We start from the raw sequence: 19,413 nt of genomic DNA on the forward strand, positions 1-19,413 counted from the left end.
AAAGACTTGGTTGATTTGCGACGCCCGTAATACGAAACACATTCACATTGTGGAAATTGACGAAGAGCAGATAAAGCGAAGATCTAAACCCGGCACAATACCCGATACGTACCACAGTCCTGGAGTGGTTTTCATATTGAAAGCGTGCAGGCGCGGCCATGAGTCCGGCTTCCGACCAATGAGCGATACCTCTTTCGGGTTGAAAACCCTAGAGGGGGTCCTGGACATCCAGTTAAGGGCAATTATGGAGAGAAAACCTTTCTCTAAGCCCCAACATGCCCACCTCAAAGACAAATTAACAGAAACCGCTCTCCGCAAGGTAACTGGTACGGTTGAGCGACCACAGCAGTACAAATAGTATACCCTTCTTCAATATAGAGGGAGCATCCAAAAACGTTAGCACCAACGCCATCAAGTAAGTCTTGCCCAGTATTGGACTGGAGAGGTATCTTACGTATTGGATTATATTCATGCTAAAAACCTGGATAATGGAGTCGATTCTGGAAGACAGCCACTTGACCAGAGCTGTGAATAGAGGCATGCCCCAGCATGGCACTATCTCTCCGGTGCACTGATTGATAGTGATGGACGAAATTTTTCGAATTTGGACAGCAGCGGGGTGAAGGTAGTGGTGTATGCCGACGATTTGGTGATATTAGTGTCAGAGATGATTTCGTCCATTATGAGTGACATTATGGAAGGAGCACTACCAAAGGTCTGCCTGTGGGGCACAAGATGTGGACTCGGCATAAACCCAACCAAAACAGCACTGATGCTACTCACGACTAAGCCTTCTATGCCTGCAAGAGAACCTTTGCCAAGAAATGAGCTCTCCGGGGAGGATGGTTATCTGGATGTTCATCGCTATGGTGCGTCCAATCCGGCTCTATTGTATGGTGGCAGGATTTTAGCAAAAAGTACAATAGAACGAAGCTTAATAGGATTCAATGAACTCTGCATCCTACTCGGCAGATGCTCCCAATGCGTGGAATTCTCGCTGGGGTTGAAGAAAACAAGCATTCTGGAGTCGCTAATCATAATCCGCTTTCAACAGCCCCCTTCTATCTATCTTCAGCAGCCTTAAGAATTTTACCTCAAATCAAGGATGAAAGTATGTCTAAACTGGGTGCTGATATATCGCTACTACAACCCTAGTCAAGCTTGAAGCGATGGAAGAAATCCATCATGGAAAAATCAGTTGGATGTTAGCACAACTCAGTGAGGCAGAGCATTGCTAAACTGAATCAAATCCCCGCAAGCAATATTTTCAGACGGTTGAAAAATAAAGTGCGGAAGGTTTAATCAAAATTCAGGCATTCCAGTAGAATACGGGTAGGCTGAATTCACAATACTTGCATAGAGAAACTTTTGCTGTACCTAATTGGTGGCAACCGTGTGACAACACCGATTCCATACGTAATCAGAATGAAACAACGCGGGGAATCAGTGGTGATTTTTCAGATGGCTCAAACAATCTCAAAAGAGTGCAGTTTTCGGTAACAGAAGCAAAAGAATATTGAGATACACTTTGGGCGTTACTCACCCAGTATGAGCATGTTGAGTGGATTACCGCCAAATGCATATTCCACGCCATTATTCGGGTCATGGATTATGCGAATGCCACCAATGAGGAGATTCGCCAAACATTCCCAGATTTTCACAAAATAGCAAGGCTGGACCTAGCGCTGTTAATGCGTTGAATGACATCAAACTCGATGCCACTGCTCACAGAAAAAACGCTATCAAAGTTGACAAATAGATCGGCACCCTCGGTATTCCGCTAATTAATACAAATAGGACGTGTACAATGACCAGTATTGCCAGTATTTGGTTTCCTTTGTGCTACACTTCAGGCCCCAAGATCTGCAACATTGTGTCCAAAGAGCAAAAGAGCTGTTGAATTTGTTCAAGGGTTTTCAAAAAACAACTTATTATGGACTCGTTAACTGTAAGACAAGCAACTAGGGACCAGACAAACCCGCGTAGTTGCTATGTCGATTACGACAAGGCTTTTGACAGGGTGTTGCGCACCTGATTAATCAATCTGCTGCGCCTGTATCATATTGATTACAAGCTAGTAAAGTTTAGGGCGATAGTCATGACCAAATGGGATATCATCCCATCAGTTCGCTCATTCGAGGCTACAAACATCTTAGAGCCCATCCGCATACAACGACCCATTTTACAGGGGTACTCATTAAGTCCACTTTGGTTTTGAATGGCACTGAATGATGCTAAACAACATCGTTTTGCTGGAGGTGATGCCCATCCATTGCACTATCCCCTAAAATCGCCTATCCAATATTTGAAACATTTTCGTCACATGTTTCTACGGCCCTGAACCGAATCTCTCTTCCATGATTGAGCCGTCGGTGAAGATTATTGACTCTGTAATCTCAAGAGATATTCGTGCCCATTTGTTGACCATTTTTCACTTTTGGTGAGCGACTGGATGTTTGCCAAGGAATTTCCAGATAGAAGCATGACCGTATGATTGGCTGCCATTTCACGGGCCAGTGAAATTAAGCTCATATCTGCCGTTATCTGCTTTCTTTCTATTTGATTTCCAAATGGATGCACGAGGGGGTGTGGGGGTGGTAGACTAGGATAGCTTCGAAAGCCGCAGGTCTGCGTAGAACTCATTACCCCAGTAATATTTAACTGCCATTGAATCTGAGCCAGCAGCTTCCTGCTGTTAGCAAACTTGAGTCTCGGCCATCAGACGATAGATGCGCACATTAAAATAGGCTTCATTTTGGATATATGTTACACGTCCAATGAATCTGTTATCGAGAGGTTTTACCTATCGTAGTCTTACAGCATCAGAGGAACCTTTAAGATTTCAGATGTCGTTTCTGAATTTGATGATTCTATGTTAGCTTGGAGTCGGGCTGTACTCATAAAAACTCGACTATTTGTACCAGCTGAATGATTGGTACCTAGAAGACATAACTAGTCCAGTCTACCTAATGTTCACCGTGAGTTCCTTACGAACGCATCAATCATGAATTGCTTGCATATGTCCACCAACTTCCTGATAATTATTAAGGCAAGATAGTTCGAAAATTCTTGATAATCTTTGTGTTCTGTAAAAGCGAAAGCAGGGTATACATTGCCAGAAGAACCCTGCCTCAGTAGACTGCCATCTGGCCGATATGTGGATCTTTCTGCACTCGCTGAAGGGAACAACTGGTTAACTGCGGGTCGAGTCCATGTCCTGATGCGTCACAAGCGACTACGAATGAGGCATATTGAAGGCACATTCGATGTCCACGAATGGTTCTAAGGACTATTCCTTTTCGGATATCGCCCTCTGAGTTTTTACCGTGACCACATTCAGTGCTGTCAAATGGAGTTACTTTTCTGTTGGGCATATTTCCTACAGTGAAGTGGCCACCTAGGTATGTATGTATTCTTCACATCAGGCAAATTAATTGGAACATAAACGAATGCTAGCCTTGCACGGTTTATATTCTGGAAATGTGGACCCAGAACATCTATTATCTCTATTACTTGAGCAAGAATAATACCATGCAAACTTGTACTTATAGAACGAGTGAAATATCTATTTCACTGATTCAAACGATGCTACTTGCACTTTGCATGGTAGAATCTAGTGTAGTGGTTGAGGGCAGTAAGCACCTGTCGGTTCCAAGTTGAGGTTTCGGACACTATCCATGATGATCGTTTAGCCGTATGCTCTTCTTTAGAACTTTTTGACCCGACTGAATCACACTTTAAATTTCAGTTAGGGAATACAGTTGTTGTTCTCTTCTGTTTTGCAAAATACGAGTTCTACTTTTTGGGGCTCTCTTCGAAAGCTTCTCTCATACTAGTTATAATTACCTGCCTTATTTTATTATTTCTTATAATGGATTTATTTCGCCTCCCACAGATCATAACTTGGGTACTCATTTCTATATTGAACGTCACCCATATCCAGTTCGGGAACGCCGATATTCCATGCTTTTCAACCTAATAGCATCCGTGTGGAAGTATTGAGCCTCTTCTGAATAAGAAGTTATTCCAGAACCTCAGCGTCATTATGCTCCACTTCTGCAAGCCAGAGAAAGCACTTTCTGAATGATGGAAACTATGAAACCCCTTTCCAGCGTTCGTCAAGACGCACACCTGGCTAGTTACCTTCTAAGTCGACCAGCCTGACAAGGCTGAATTGAAGAACCACTATGCCTTTCAGGGTATTTTTTGAAACTATGAACATCTCATTCTACAATTTGTATAATTCATGTTGGCTCTAATCACATTCTAAGCCAGTGCATGCGTTTTTCGATAACCACGAACTTCAATTTGTCAGCCATCATTACTAATCATATTCTATGATATAGTTACTCGCAACTTCTTTTGGAGTAGCATGTTTGTCTGCATGAAGAATATGCTATCCTGATAAAATACTCTTGTTAAGGAACCATGCAAACTCAATTAACGCGCGAGTATGACAGCCCTCATAATATCTTTTTAGCTTTTGATTGTACAATGATCGTATCGTATGTACAAGACAATGATTTTGCCAGTCCTCATGTATTCCTCGAAGACTAGGGTTTTTGGCAAGAAGAATTGTGAACTCTTGGCCGCGTTCGAGAGAAGAATTTTGAGCCCCCCACATGAGGATGAACGATTCCGTAGCCTATATAACAACGAAATCTATGAGCGACACCATGACCGTCAGATTGTGAATAAAATCCGACTAAATATGTTACGGTGAATGAGAATGATCCAGCCCGGAAAGTCTATAAGGGCAATATCTATGGTAGAAAAATAAGACGAGGCAGACCCTGGCTAAGATGGAACGTTGGCGTAGGTCAGGGCGCCAGACAGCTTTTAGGGATATAGAATTAGGGGACCTCGGCGCAAAATCGGGATGCCTGGAGTTCCTTATTAAGGCAGGCCTAGACCGGATACTGGTTGTTGCGCGGTTGATGATGATGATAATAATGATCGTATCCTTCCATATTTTTCCGAGCTTTGATATCGGAGCTCTCTCCAAATTGGAAGGATAGCAATCTATCGCCCCGTTGTTCTGTCACATTGTATATGTAATAGCATCATTTTCATCATCGGGAGGCAGACATTCCTCACGATATTTTCCAACAAGTTCATCGGCGAACTATTTCTCATCAAACCTGGTCCCGAAATTTTGTCAGCTACCTGGATTTTCTGCACAATTTTCTTCGACCATTAATGCAGAGAGAAATATGTCAATTATCATGTCTTCACTAGCTATGCTGAGTGACAGATCTGGCGCATTATATACAGTGAATACCACATGATGTATGGAGTAGAGGGTTTTATCTTTCATGGATAAATGCTGTTCGCCTGGGAAAGAGAGGGTAATTTTCTATTTGTCTCTCTTGATCGATCATAAAGACTCAGACAGCTTTAAAAATTAATAGACTAATAAGTAGCCGGCAGGGTTCGAGCGAAACACTTCAGATACAGAAAAAAAATTATGGAGATCCTGGTCAGGAACGGTTTTCTCGTAATCAAATCATAGAAAAGTAGCATCGTTACGCAGACATGGAAAGTAATCTTCTGTATCCCTCATGTCAGCGGTTATTCTTTGAGATATCTTCTAACATGTATGTTTGTATTTTTTTCATCTTTTAAAAATCGAAACCTATACCAAAAGGCAGATCACCGAACACCCGCCCTGGGCGGCCTGAAAAGGAACCATCAGTCACTTTCTTTGTCATTCTTCATTACTTATATCCCCCTCAACAGATTAATCGACAGAAGGTGAATCCTCCGTCCATCGAACAGACCACCCACGTTATGATCGCGATCATAAAGAAGAGTCTGCAATCTTCATTGAAAATGCCTAGACCTCAAACCACACCAGCAAGATCACTGTGGGCCAGTTGGACTATCTAACCTACACAAAAAAAATCTACGCCTAACGGCAATCACGCCTTTTTCACTTCCCGGTTTTTAATTTTTGTTCATCGTACAATTGTTCGATTTTCTTCTGAGAATACGACTGAGCTCATTAAAAATGTTTGTCAGGCTTATTTCAAAGTTTGCCGAATGTGGCTGATCTTGCTTTATCGCAAGGGGGGTTAGGCATAACCTCTGACCATTCAGACCGTACTCAAAAAAGCGACTGACGGTTTCGTCCAGGGCAGAAGCAACTCATCAGATCACCCATACTCTGGGAGCAGCGTGAGCAAAAGTGGGTACGGGGGCAATCACTCTTTTATGTATAATCGAAAACACAATATGAGCGATATTCAGATTCAGACCCAATCTAGGCCGATGAAACCATCGGTAACTTTTTTGAATTTTTCAAATTTTTGGATATTTAGCTAAAAAAAAGAGGTCGGTGGACCACAAATGTGGAAGAAAGTTTCTTCCCAATTGGTCTGGTACGACATAAACTGGACTCGGACTTAGGACTCACTCAATCCTCAAACAAAAATAACTCAGACCGTTGGGGTCCAATATACTCGATTCGCTCGTCCTATAGAATATTCCGAATTCGTTTACGTATCGCTGAATTTCCCCTAGTGATGCTACTCGTTGCAGCTGGAGCACATCAGCATCAAAGATATGATGTCTGATGCATCTATAGGCAAAGTACGCACATAAAAAATGTTTCGTGGCTTCCACTCACCCATTACAGGATGGGCGCATATCTTGAGGAATTCCTATTCTGAAGATATATCCAGCTATTGAATTATGGCTAGTCAGAAGGCCCACAATACTTCTGCAAGCCCTCCTACTTTTAGGCAGGATACATTTTCCAGTATGCTTGTTTAGTTCTGACAGGAAAACTTTGGTTTGTTTAGCAATACTAAAACTCTGCCACTCTTCACCGTTTTTGATACCAGCATAAGGCAATGCTACGGACACTCCAAATGCCAATTATAGTCCTAACATGGATAATCCGAACCCTCTTTTGCAAAGGCATTCAAGATTTCGTTTCCTGTACGCTAATAGTGACTAGATACTCAAAGCAGTTCCACCGTATTGAATTCAGAAATAGAGTTCAGTTTCTACATTCCTAGACTAATTGGCAGATGAACAAAGTAATACTAAAGCCCTCAATGCAGTTTGACTATCACTGCAGATTGTAATGTGCCTGCAAACTAAACTGCCTGCCTTCAAACTAAAAGCCCGTTGCGTATTGTCCCGAAGGAAAAGCCTACTTCTCGTTTCTATTCGTCTTGTCCTGTTTTGGAGCCATCGGTGTAGAAGACCTCAGTTTATCCTACCACACATTCTTCTGCTTTGCCCAGTAATCTATATGCTTGAGGACAATTTCATATCTTCTACTAAGCAGATGTATAAGGATCCAAAGATCAGAGAGATTGCAAAAATTAGATTCGGTTCTCACAATAATTCTTCCCATGTTCTGTGCCCCTTACTTCCGTTGATTAGTATTAGTCCATGAACCAGTCTCAAAACTGTGCGCTGAACTGCTGCAAATTGAGTAGTGCATTGCTGCATCGGATGTCGTACTCATGGCACTGGTAACAACCAGACATGCGGTTATTTGCAATATCTTTGTCCGAAGAAGCTTCTTATCTAGATTAACTATCACGCACTTTACTTCCCCGGAGAGTTGCGATAGCGCACCTCGTTGTGGCCAGCCTTCCGTCGCCTCGGTTATTACTCACTTTAGCACACAGCAGTCTGTACGTTAGCAAAGCATAGATCCACTTAATTAAATAATGATCAACGGCGCAACAACCAGTATTCGGTCTAGGCCTGCCTTAATAAAGAACTTCAAACATCCCGGTTTTGCGCCGAGATCCACAAATTCAATATCCCTTAAAACTATTTAGCGTCCTGGCTTACGCCATCACTCCATATCAGACATGGTCTGCCTCGTCTTCTTTTTCTACCATAGATATTGCCCTTATAGACTTTCCGGCCTGGATCATCCTCATCCATACAGATTAAGTGACCCGCCCATCGCAACTTATTCAGCTGGATTTTATCCACAACCTGACGGTCATGGTATCGCTCATAGATCGTTATGTAAGCTACGGAATCCATCCTCATATAGGGGGCCAAAAATTCTTCGGAGGATTCTTCTCTCGAACTCGGCCAAGATTTTTCTTACTAAGAACCCAAGTTTCCGAGGAATACATGAGGACTGGCAAGATCATAGTCTTGTACAGTAAGAGCTTTGACCCTTAGGTGAGACGTTTCGAGCGGAACAGTTTTTGTAAGCTGAAATGGGCTCTGTTGGCTTCAAACAACCGTGCACGCATTTCATCATCGTAGCTGTTATCGGTTGTTATTTTCGACCCTAGATAGGAGAAATTATCAACGGTCTCAAAGTTGTATTTTCCTAGCTTTATTCTTCCCGTTTGACCAGTGCGGTTTGATGTTGTTGATTGTTTGGTATGTGATGCTAACGGTCCCACCATGTATTTTGTCTTGCCTTCATTGATTTGCAGCCCAAGATTTCGCGCCAATACCGCCTGCTCGATCCGGATGAAGGTAGTTTGTACGTCGCTCTTCCAATTATTTCGATAGCTTCAGAATAGGCCAGTAGTTGGGTGGACTTGAAGAGGATGGTACCCCTCACATTTACCCCAGCATCACAATTCACTTTTTCCAGGGCCAGGTTAAAGAGGACGCATGGTAGGGCATCCCCTTGTTTTTGACCGTTGTTGATGTCGGATGGTCTCTCGAGAGATCCTCCTGCTTTTGTCTGGCCTCGGGCGTTGGTCAGGGACAGCCTAGTCAGTCTTATCAATTTCGACGGGACTTAATTTATGCCTAATCAAAGCTATGCTCTCTGTCGTCATCACAAAGTTTTCGAAGTGACGCGCAGTCAAAGGCCACCCCAATATTCACGAACAGCCTCGTCGCGTACTCGCGTTTAGATTTGTACCTTCCATCTTTGAAACCAAAGAGTGAAGAGCAGATTTAGAGGATTCTTCACGCTGGTGGGCTTATTGGCTATTATTTAAAGTGAGCGGCCTTAGCGCCTCCTCGTGAATATGATGTCCAACCAGTCTGCGGATCTGTGTAAAGTTCTTTTTATTCAAATAGTCATCCTTCCCAGGCTTAGGTATGAAGGCTACCTTAACCTTCTCTGAGGAGAGCACAAAGCGAAGTATCCTAGGGAAATATTTGTTAGATGTTGCTCTAAGTTCTCTGTACCCTCCTTTAGTATCGTTGGATAGATGCCATCCATGACAGGTGCTTTGAAGTGTTCAAAAGACATTAGCAACTCTCAGTTTTTCATTGATAACCTGTTGAAAGGTTTTGAAAAACCGCCAATTCTTTCCCTCCCATTTCTGTTATCTAAAGCTAAAAGCATAATATTAATCTAAAACCTTTAATATGCAAATATTCATAAAGAAAAGAAATAAGACTTACGTTTTCTAAATCGTAAAAACATGATAGTGTAACAGTGTCCCCTACTGCTACTGCTTCTGGCACCGATATCCGTAAGTCCTTCAAACATATCACTAAAAGACAGAAATTAAATTTGCGTCATTGAAATTCGAAATATAGTTAATAAGACTTGATAAGACGTTAGAAACTTATTGCAATTATACAAGATAAAGGTCGAGAAATCTGGGATCTGGTGATAGCTTAGTTTCCTTACGCTCCACAAAACTGTTAATATTCCATAACAGTAAAATTCTCTAACGAGAATCCCTTCGCCATCCGTCACCCAAATAATAATTCAAAAACTTTCCCGTGGCACTTCTCCTGAATCTCCATCAAGCGGAAACATAAACCCTTATCGTTGTCATTTTAATTTCACCCCCTAGACATTTCGTGTAATACCGGATTTGTATGAATTTCATTCTATATGAAAATCAACATTATGCCAAACTCGAGCACTAACTTTTGTTACCTGAACACACTTTGAATTCAAAATAAGGTCCCGCTTAGATCAATCCACTCTTCCTGAAAAGTCCCATTCACTTTATCATAAACCCATAAATGTCCTTCGATAATGGAATAACTCCATTACACCCATTTCGAATTTATGCCATCATGTCGGCGGCATGGAAGCCACCACGTCCTAAGGCAATGAACTTTTATTTCTTCGAAAGCCAGCTAGGACGCTGGTGAACTAGAAATATCCTAAAACTTGATAAAAATGGATAACAATCGTTACCTGAATAAAAATTTAACCAGATGATGCTACGAATAGATCCGATGATTGAACGGAGAGCGTCCATAAGGTGTACATTAAACGTGGCTCCAGGACTAGGTCGTAAAAGCGACTAAAATCCCTTATCCCAAGGATTCATCTCAAAAACAGCATTGCTGGTTGAATATAACGAATGGATGAATGCTGCTATTTCAACTTGCTGAACAGTGGGATGGCTACGGGCAGCTGCTGTCTTCATCGCCCTCGTCGTCCAATCAATCTGAGCATAAAATTTCAAAGTGGGATTTCAAATCAAATCATTTGCCAGCAACATCTCTGCCGTGGGGCAACAAAATACCTTGGCATCTTGGATCCTCCATTGCGATACGGTTTCGCTGCTTAGCGCTTTGGCTGCCAGCGCGTCTTGCCCATAAAAATCGGAAAAACGAATCACAAAGATTTCACACCAAGTCGTAAAATTTAGCCAGGGAAGACGATCTCGGATTACATGTATGGCGTACTCATGTATATGTACAGTACCCTCCGAAAGAAAGCGTCTTATTTAGAAATTGCGGAACGTTTAGAGCAAATGAAAATTTCAAATGTTATTACTGAAAATAAGTGAAGTTTCAGCTATTTGGTCCTGGCTCTGAATCCTTGACTACAATTGAGTTTGAGGAAATTAAACTTGGCAGGCATATTTCCTTCCTTGTCGCTAAGAGGGATAACGCCTAAGTACCAACTCGGGAAATCAATCGGATGACTTTTGGATGGAACTGGTTCAACTTCAGGAACTCCCAACGAGAATATAAAACGCTCGTAAAAAGTTCGAAATGACTGCTTTAAGAACAGGAAGAAACTGGAAGGCGAGAGAGGGACTTCAAAGCTGCGCATCGTCCCTAAATGGAAGGAGTCGGCCAAGGTTGACTCTCCTAGAAAGCCAGATGGTACTTTCACAAACTCCACAGTTTCATCAGCATAGATTCTCTTGGAGATACACCAAGTGGGCTAGAATTAGCAGCTCCTGCAAACCTTTCAACACGAAATGGCTGTAATGGAACTATAAAGCTATGGGAGCGGTAGTTACCAGTAAAACAGCTCGACCTGCTATACTATCCCTTAAGCATTTAACATCTAACCAACGATAGCAAAGGAAAATGTAGAGAACATAGAGCGACATCTAGGAAATACCTTTACAGTATAACTTACTCTTGAGAACGTGCCATCTCATGACAGAAGGTGAAGGTCGCTTTAGACAATTTAACATAGTTTTCACTGAAATACCTGGAGAGATTGAATAAGCATCATACTCGCGAGAAAGCGTTAAGATCACACTCACCATCGTCATTAACGGCACAACAACTGGTATCCGATCTAGGCCTGTCCTAATAACGAACTCCAGGCATCCCGGTTTTGCAACGAGGCCCACCAATTCGATATACCTGAAAGCTATCTGGTGTCATGACCTATTCCATCGCTCCATCTTAGGCAGAGTCTGCCTCGTCTCCTTTTTCTACCGTGGATATTGTCTTATAGACTTCCCGGGCTGAATCATCCCCATCCATACGGATTAGGTGACCCGCTCATCACAACCTGTTGACCCGGATTTTATTCAAAACAGACGATCGTAGTATCGCTCATAGGTTTCGTCGTTATGCAGGCTGCAGAATTGTTGTTGTCAACCTTACCCAACGCTAAACCTGGAGGACCAGTTGGCACAATTTGTCCCGCTTTTAGGCACGGGAGAATCGCCTTCCTTCTGTTGGTGAAGAAAGAGTTCCTACTGGTCACCACGTGGATGTGGAGATAGGGTTTGATAGTAGAGCTGTTGGTGTTGGGTCAGCAGGCGTTTCCCAGGTTTTATGTTACGTCGTGGGCACCTATCCACGTTTCGACCTGGCACCTGTACTACACTTTTCATCAGCCACAGATGAAAATCAACATGCAATCCCCATGTCATGTGACTCTGCTTTTAATTCCTAAGATTTCAGTATAGAGGACGCAATTCTAATAGACGAGTTCACAATGTCGGTGACTGTGTGCCTGTTCAAAAACTTTTTAATGCTGCTAGGGATCATTGCGTCGTTGAAGTAACAAAAGGTTGACCCTAGAAAGCGTACTACCATCACTCGTGCGCAGTATATTGATCGTTATGTGAACTACAAAATCTAGTAATACTGGTCCGAGAGCAAATTGGGATAACGTGACTGTGACGGCTGTTGACAGAGATCTCGGAACGGTATGTAGAGATACACAATGCACCGTTGATTTAATCAACAGGACAAACTTTCAATAAATTCAAATAAAGCCACGATGGTATTATTCACAAATATCTGAAAGAGGCAAAGATGACATGATCTCTCACAACTTACGTGGTATGCAGGCACACCCTTGTCTCTCCTCTGTGCTATAGGGAGTGCAGCATTGAAAATTTAGTGGAAGATATGAAGGGATATACATAGATGGTTCAAAAACTGAACAGACCTAGAGTGGGTAAAAACAAAATGTGCGCTTTTTACTCGGGACAATATACAACAGTTTTCAGGCTATTTGGGTGATTGACGAAAGATTAAAGGTTACGCGGATCACAATTTCCAACAATAATTAAATCGCCCTGGTCCTTATGTAGGAGTAGGTTTCTTAGTCAGTTAAAAAATAAAACCTACTGTTATCGGCTTTGAAAATGTAAGTGAAAGCCTACGCACTCTGCGTTTGCGAGGCGAGTTTAGAAATATAAGCCTCATAAACGTTCACGCCCCTACAGAGGAGACTGCAGAGTCGGAGAAGGATACTTTCCACGAGGGAGTTGAGCGGACCCTCGAAGCCTGTCCAAGTATGATATCAAAATCACACTTGGAGAATTCAACAGTTAAGTAGGGACGGAGCCCGTATTCAGGCGATACGTCGGCTCCCATATCTTACATCAAACTACAAATGATAACGGACTGTGGATTATTCAGTTAGCAGTATCGCACGAAATGGTTGTTGGAAGTACCTGGTTTGCCCGGCAACCGGTCCACAAACATACGTGGGCCTCTCCAGACGGGACCACTTTCAACCAAATTGACCACGTGCTGATTGAACGCCGCCACCTCTCAGCCTTGATGAATATCAGAACATATAGGGGGGCCAATATAGACTCGGACCACTATCCCGTTGGCATGGTTGCTCCGAGCTCAAATAACCATACCACCTAAAATCCCCTCTGACAATCAGGTGAGAGTGAATACCGAAGCCTTTCACAACACAGCCCTCCGCGACCCCAATAAGGGGGAAATGTATGCCGCAATAATCGCAGTCAACAGAGGTCCTGGAGATGAAGCATCAACAAATGACCTTCACAACCACCTGAAGGACGTTATCATTGATACGGCCACAGAGATACTTGTCCCCAGCCGCAAGAAAAGTCGGAACAACTGGTTTAACGATGAATGTAAGCTAGCAACGGAACGGAAAAATGCTGCATATCAAGTAATGTTGAATTATCAAAGAATGCGGGCACGCGCAGAGATTTATCACAAAACGACTTCACAGACGGAAAAAGGAAGCCTGGGAGAACCAACAAGTCTGTGAACTAGAAAAGTACCGGGAACAGCCGTACCAGGTGCGGAAATTTGACCCAGAATTCAGCAGGATGAAGCCTTATACACATCGATGCTCATCCTGCCGAGACAAAGAGGGAAATCTGGTTTCCGACACAATGGGCATATTGGAGCAATGGGCTGAGTATTTTAATAAACTGTTCAACAACCAAAGTGTCGGCGAGTTGGAGGTTCCGCTAACTGAAGACGACGGACAAATACTGCCATCGCCAAGTATAGAAGAAACAGCCAGTGCAATTCATTGGCTTCAAAAACATAAGGTGGGCGGGTCACTTAATCCGTATGGATGAGGATGATTCAGCCCGAAAATCTATAAGGGCAATATCTACGGTAGAAAAAGAAGACGAGGTAGACCCTGCCTGAGATGGAGCGATAGCATAGGTCAGGACGCCAGACAGCTTTTAGGAATATCGAATTGGTGGACCTCGGCGCAAAACTGGGATGTCTGGAGTTCTTTATTAAGGCAGGCCTAGACCGGATGTTGCGCCGTTGATGATGATGATCCTTTTCACTTGTCCTTTGGTCACGCGAAAATTGTCCAGGAATATAGAAATCGGTTGAACTCTATATAGAGGTTTAACAAGCTGGAACTACTCTGGGTGCTTGGTCACTATGCCATTCGGGGAAGTGAAATTTCGTATAACTTAACGAAGAAGGCTTAAATATCCTTCAAACTGAGACCGGAATCGGTACTTAGACTATCTGTACCGTGGAGCAATGTTGCTAACAGAAAAAGGAAACAAGTCGCCGTAAGGAAAATCATCTGAGCCTACACACTGCTAGATAAACCTAGTTTTTTCTATCAAAGCCAAGCACACATACTGTAAACTTTGTAGAAAAACTAGGAAGTATTGATGGTATTTTGAGTGTCCTCAAATGCCCCACCACATATGTCAAGAGTATGAATTTTAAAAGGTCCGTCCTGCAAGCAGAAAACGGAATGCGCGAAACATTTCATAGATCTGTGCTCCATATATGGACGCCTCGGACTTCAGAATTTTGGTGCTGATGTAATCCAGCTGCAGTGGGTAGCATCACATCAACTAACTGAAAACTTGCAACACGTAAACAAATCTGGGTTATCAGGGTGCACGGAGATTATGCCTACTCCCCACCTCAAATACGTACACCAATTACCAGAATTCCAAATTTTTAAATCAAGAGCAGGTATTTAATAAAATTAACACAGCCTGCGAAGTATTCGTCAAAATCCTGGAAAATAGGCTGAAGCCTGTATCATAGCTTCTTCGGACTTTTTAACGAAAAACAAATGCCAGCGAAGTGCTGGGATTTTAACGTCGACGTCTAATAAATATTCGTCGTTTTCAAGTGAGCATACCACAATATCGGCCCCAACGTGCTGTACGAAGTTATGCTCCCGTTTACCATGACAGGAAAGCTAGTTCATCTCACAAAAGAAACATTCACTGGTATTACTTCGGGGGAGCGCATTCCAAACAATCTAGCTGACCTATTTGTAGCACGAAGCGGTCTCAAGTAGGACACTCCGATTTCCTGGCCCCATGCTTTTCAACTTAGCCCTTAAGTACGGAGGAGAAAAGTTCAAGGAGTTTGGATCAATTAGATGACCTGTGTGGTATCTGTGAGGACCCGAGAAGTTTAAGGTAATAAAATTGCACAAACTGCAATGCAAAAATATCGAAAGCAGTATCCAAGGGAAAATCGATAGGTCGAAACAGCTGGGAAACCGATAAACAGGGCGGGACTCTGTCAATAACAGCAGCACTTCATAATTAGGTATTAGGAAGTGGCGGACTCAGTCTTTTAACCGAGACGACTAGAGGCAATGCATTCGGGAAGCCGAGGCCCGCAACTGTGCGTAGTGCAACGGAGAAAAAGGATAGCATCAAGAGAAAGTGGTGGACAACTCGAAACTGCATATGTAAGGAAACAAAATTTCCCGCCTTTCACCATCGCTAATCTGAACATTTCTGTGGTGGTAGGAGGGTCGATATGAACCAGATGTGGCATAAACCGCAATGGAAAAGAAGAACTGAAACAAGGTAGTGATTTGTTCCGCCAAAAAAAAGGTTACTTACGCTAGTAATAACCAATATCCAGAAATGTAACACTCTCCAGCAACCCCAGCCTCGAAATACACTGTCCAAATTACAACGGCTACATGGCATATGATAAATTGGCAGCTTCCGAAAAATACATTTAATAATAACATCAGCATCTTAGCAAACCGGTATGCCAGGGAAGTAAACATTTACGAATTGCAGAAAATATTTACGTGTGGGAAGCTAGATGGAATGTTCAAACAGCTGTTAATTGTCACGAAACCTATGGTGAATACAAATGCGCCATTCGTTTAAAACAAGAACTCTATAATATTTGGCTAAGGGAAATTCTATTGAATGTCAATACAGTGACCTTCTAAATAATCTTGTAGCAGCTCGATAATGGATGTACCATTGGACAAGGTCAGCAATCATTTTTAATCACCCACAATTGAAAAAATCCAGTCCAGACTGTTTGCCATCCCTGAAAATAGCAATAAATTGTCGGAGCGCCAGTATGAGTTTATCATGTTGAAATCTAACTAACGAAGAACCCCACTTGTAATGAGTTATAGGATAGGTGCGGAAGATTCTGATTTGGTCAAAGCCGATTGAGAGATTATAGCTATCACAGAAAGCTAAACAAATAATTACACATAAGGGATAGAAGTATTTCCGGCTCACATGCTATTCTCTATGTGATATTTCTGCCCGGTTGGTCGACTCGATTTATTTCTTGTCGACCAACCGCTTCAGTTTTATAGTAACTAGAAGCCCATAATGTGTTAAAAGAGCTGTGACCAATGTCGGTTGCGGTACGTCCGCAATTAGGAACTTACATTTGTATTCTCTACCTATGTCTATAAAATACTATTCGTGGTAGTGCTACTATATAGGACTGCCACAAAGGCGTCAGAAACGTTGATAAACAAACTTGCGTGGAAGATCCCGCAAAAGATTTTCGGAGGCCATTAAAAGAAAGGAATATATCGCCACTTTTTTTAAGAATTGGGGGTCCTAAGTTCGCATCCACATGATGTCGGACCGAGCCAAATGGAGAGCAACTTGCTCTCACTCTCTATGGCCCATGGGCTCCTCTTTTTGAATTTAACACCTAAGATTTAAAAAGTAAACGAAGGACGAAGACGGCTACGGTTTCCTACCAGGGCGGAGGCAAGTCATCTGACGGTGCCCTGGGAGCAGTGTGGCAGAAGCGGCTCGCAGATGTTATACGTTCCCTTTTATAATTCGCAAAACAAGGCAAGGGTGCCAATTATATTTAACGGAAGTCCGCCCATAGCGGGAGCAGCTGCTCTCCATTTGGATGGTCCGTGCACATGGTACCCATGCCTCAAAATACTGATAATATTATATTAATATATATATATATATATATATATATGGGCGGCCTGGTCTGATTATGCTTCAGGTTAAAGTTGCGTAATTAGGCAAGTCCTCACACGACCTCCGCGTGGTGGCCGCTGGAAACCGTCTTCGGGCGGGCCAAGAGTGTGTAGGGCCGGGCTGGGAGTAGGCTCATCCAACTGACGAGGATCTACTTGTCTGCTGGTCATGTGTTAGGGGCAAGTAGATCTGGCGGGGGGATGGACTGAAGTAACAGCCCGGGGATCGTCCTCCCTGCACCAGAGAAGGTGCTAATAGGACCCCAAGCCAAGGTGGAACAGCATACGCCGAGGGCTGCGTGGCCAATGGGGAGCTTGGTCTTTAGTATGCGAACTCTGAATAACTTGGGCACCTTCAGTTTCAAATAAGACCCTTACCCTGGTGGCCGGGCCAGCCAGGGTGGACATTTTTCCCGGACTACTCGTGGGACCAAGACATGGACTCAATTAATAATAAAAAAACCAAAACGACGATAGAAGAGGAGGCGATGATGCCAGGCGCATCATCGGAGGACGAGCTGCTGGCCTCCAGCCAGGAGACAGTGGCCGTCGAGAGCAGTACACTCGGTGCCAGCCGTAGCACCGTTATGCTGAAACCAACCGCAGGGACCTCCCGGAGCGAGGCGTCAGACGGACTAGTGGCTTCTAGCCTGGAATCCACTGCCGTCAGGCTGGGTGTAGCGAGTACCAGGCATAGTACTCCTGACCCGAAGCCCTCAGCGTCGGGGGATCCCTCGAAAGCGAAAACCGACAAGAATCGCCGGAAACCGGCTAAGAAGCGAAGGTCCACGGGTGTCCTGCTCAACAGTCAGCACCAGAAGGCCATGCATATTCTCGGCAAGATTGCCAAGAATAAGGAGGCCGGTACTGTCGACGAGCGGGATGAAAAAGACCTCGCTAAATACCAGGCGATTGTTGATGAATACAACAGCAAACGCCGGGCTGACGAGCAGAAGGCGAAGCCCATCGCTCTAAAACGCAACCGATCTCAAGACGAGGTCGAACAAGATAAAAAGCGGAGTAGAGTGGGCAAGAGCGCAGACGCCAAGCAACATATTAGGTTGTTGCAAATGAAATGTCGGATTTTTCAATGAAGTGAAGTTAGTTATGATTTTAATGTTTAAAACTGCCGCAAGGTGACTCTGGTGGTATGGGATAGTTGAGTATAAATAGTCGTTCGTTCGATCAAGGAGTCATTTCAGTTTCAATCGTCATTGAAGTTCCAAGTAAAACTCAAAGAAAAAAGCATGGAAGGGAGTCAAAAACGTCTACTTTTTCTATATGAATTTAAACTTGGTCACAACGCAGCGGAGGCAACCAGAAACATTTGCAGAGCATTTGGAGCTGACGCAGCAAACGAACGAACGACACAGCGGTGGTTCGAAAAATTCCGATCAGGCGACATGACCCTCCAAAGTGAATCTCGTGGACACCCAGGACCATCGATCGACAACGACGAGTTGCGTTTGATAGTGGAATCTGATCCCCGATCATCGATTCGTGACATTGTAGAGAAAATAGGCGTACACTATTCGACAGTATCTCGGCACTTACAACAGCTTGGAAAGGTGAAGAAGCTTGATAAGTGGGTTCCGCATGAACTCAACGAGCAAAACATGGCGCTGCGAATGGAAATATCCAGTTCTCTACTCAACCGCAACAGGAACAATCCCTTTTTGCGCAGAATAGTGACATGCGATGAAAAGTGGATATTGTACGACAACCGTCGCAGATCAGCGCAATGGCTAGATGCCGATCAGCCTCCACAACACATGCCAAAACCGAGCCTTCACCCGAAGAAGGTAATGGTAACTGTTTGGTGGTCTGCATCTGGAATTATTCATTATTCGTTTTTGGAGCGTGGTGAAACAATTAATGCAGAGAAATATTGTGCCCAACTTGATGAAATGCACGAGAAATTACGTGTTCAGCGGCCTAGATTGGTCAACAGAGATGGAGTGATACTGCTCCATGATAACGCCCGACCTCATGTTTCCAGAATGACGGTCCAAAAATTAAATGAATTACGATATGAGACTCTTCCTCATCCACCATATTCACCCGACCTCTCGCCAACCGACTACCACTTTTTTAAGCATTTGGATCACTTTTTGGCGGGGAAACAATTCAGCAATGAAGTAGCTGTCAAAAGTGCCTTTGAAGAATTTCTTAGCTCTAGAAACCCAGACTTTTACGAAACTGGAATAAATGCCCTTGTATCTCGTTGAGAGAAGTGCATTGAAGCTGCTGGTTCTTATTTTGACTAATAAAATTAATTTTCATAAAAGTTATAGTTTTTT

The 19,413-nt window shown here is 43.3% G+C and overlaps 1 protein-coding gene across 1 annotated transcript in view; it reads right to left on the reverse strand.

Annotated features, from left to right (window-relative positions):
• The window catches only part of LOC119653090, a 108,443-nt gene that overhangs the window by 23,739 nt on the left and 65,291 nt on the right, over window positions 1–19,413 (reverse strand). The window contains exon 3 of the mRNA XM_038057593.1: window positions 9,355–9,446. Within this exon, the coding sequence (XP_037913521.1) occupies window positions 9,355–9,446 (92 nt within the window). The remainder of the gene's footprint in view (window positions 1–9,354; window positions 9,447–19,413) is intronic.

The sequence above is a fragment of the Hermetia illucens genome, chromosome 3, assembly GCF_905115235.1.
Source record: "Hermetia illucens chromosome 3, iHerIll2.2.curated.20191125, whole genome shotgun sequence".
Lineage (NCBI taxonomy): Eukaryota > Metazoa > Arthropoda > Insecta > Diptera > Stratiomyidae > Hermetia > Hermetia illucens.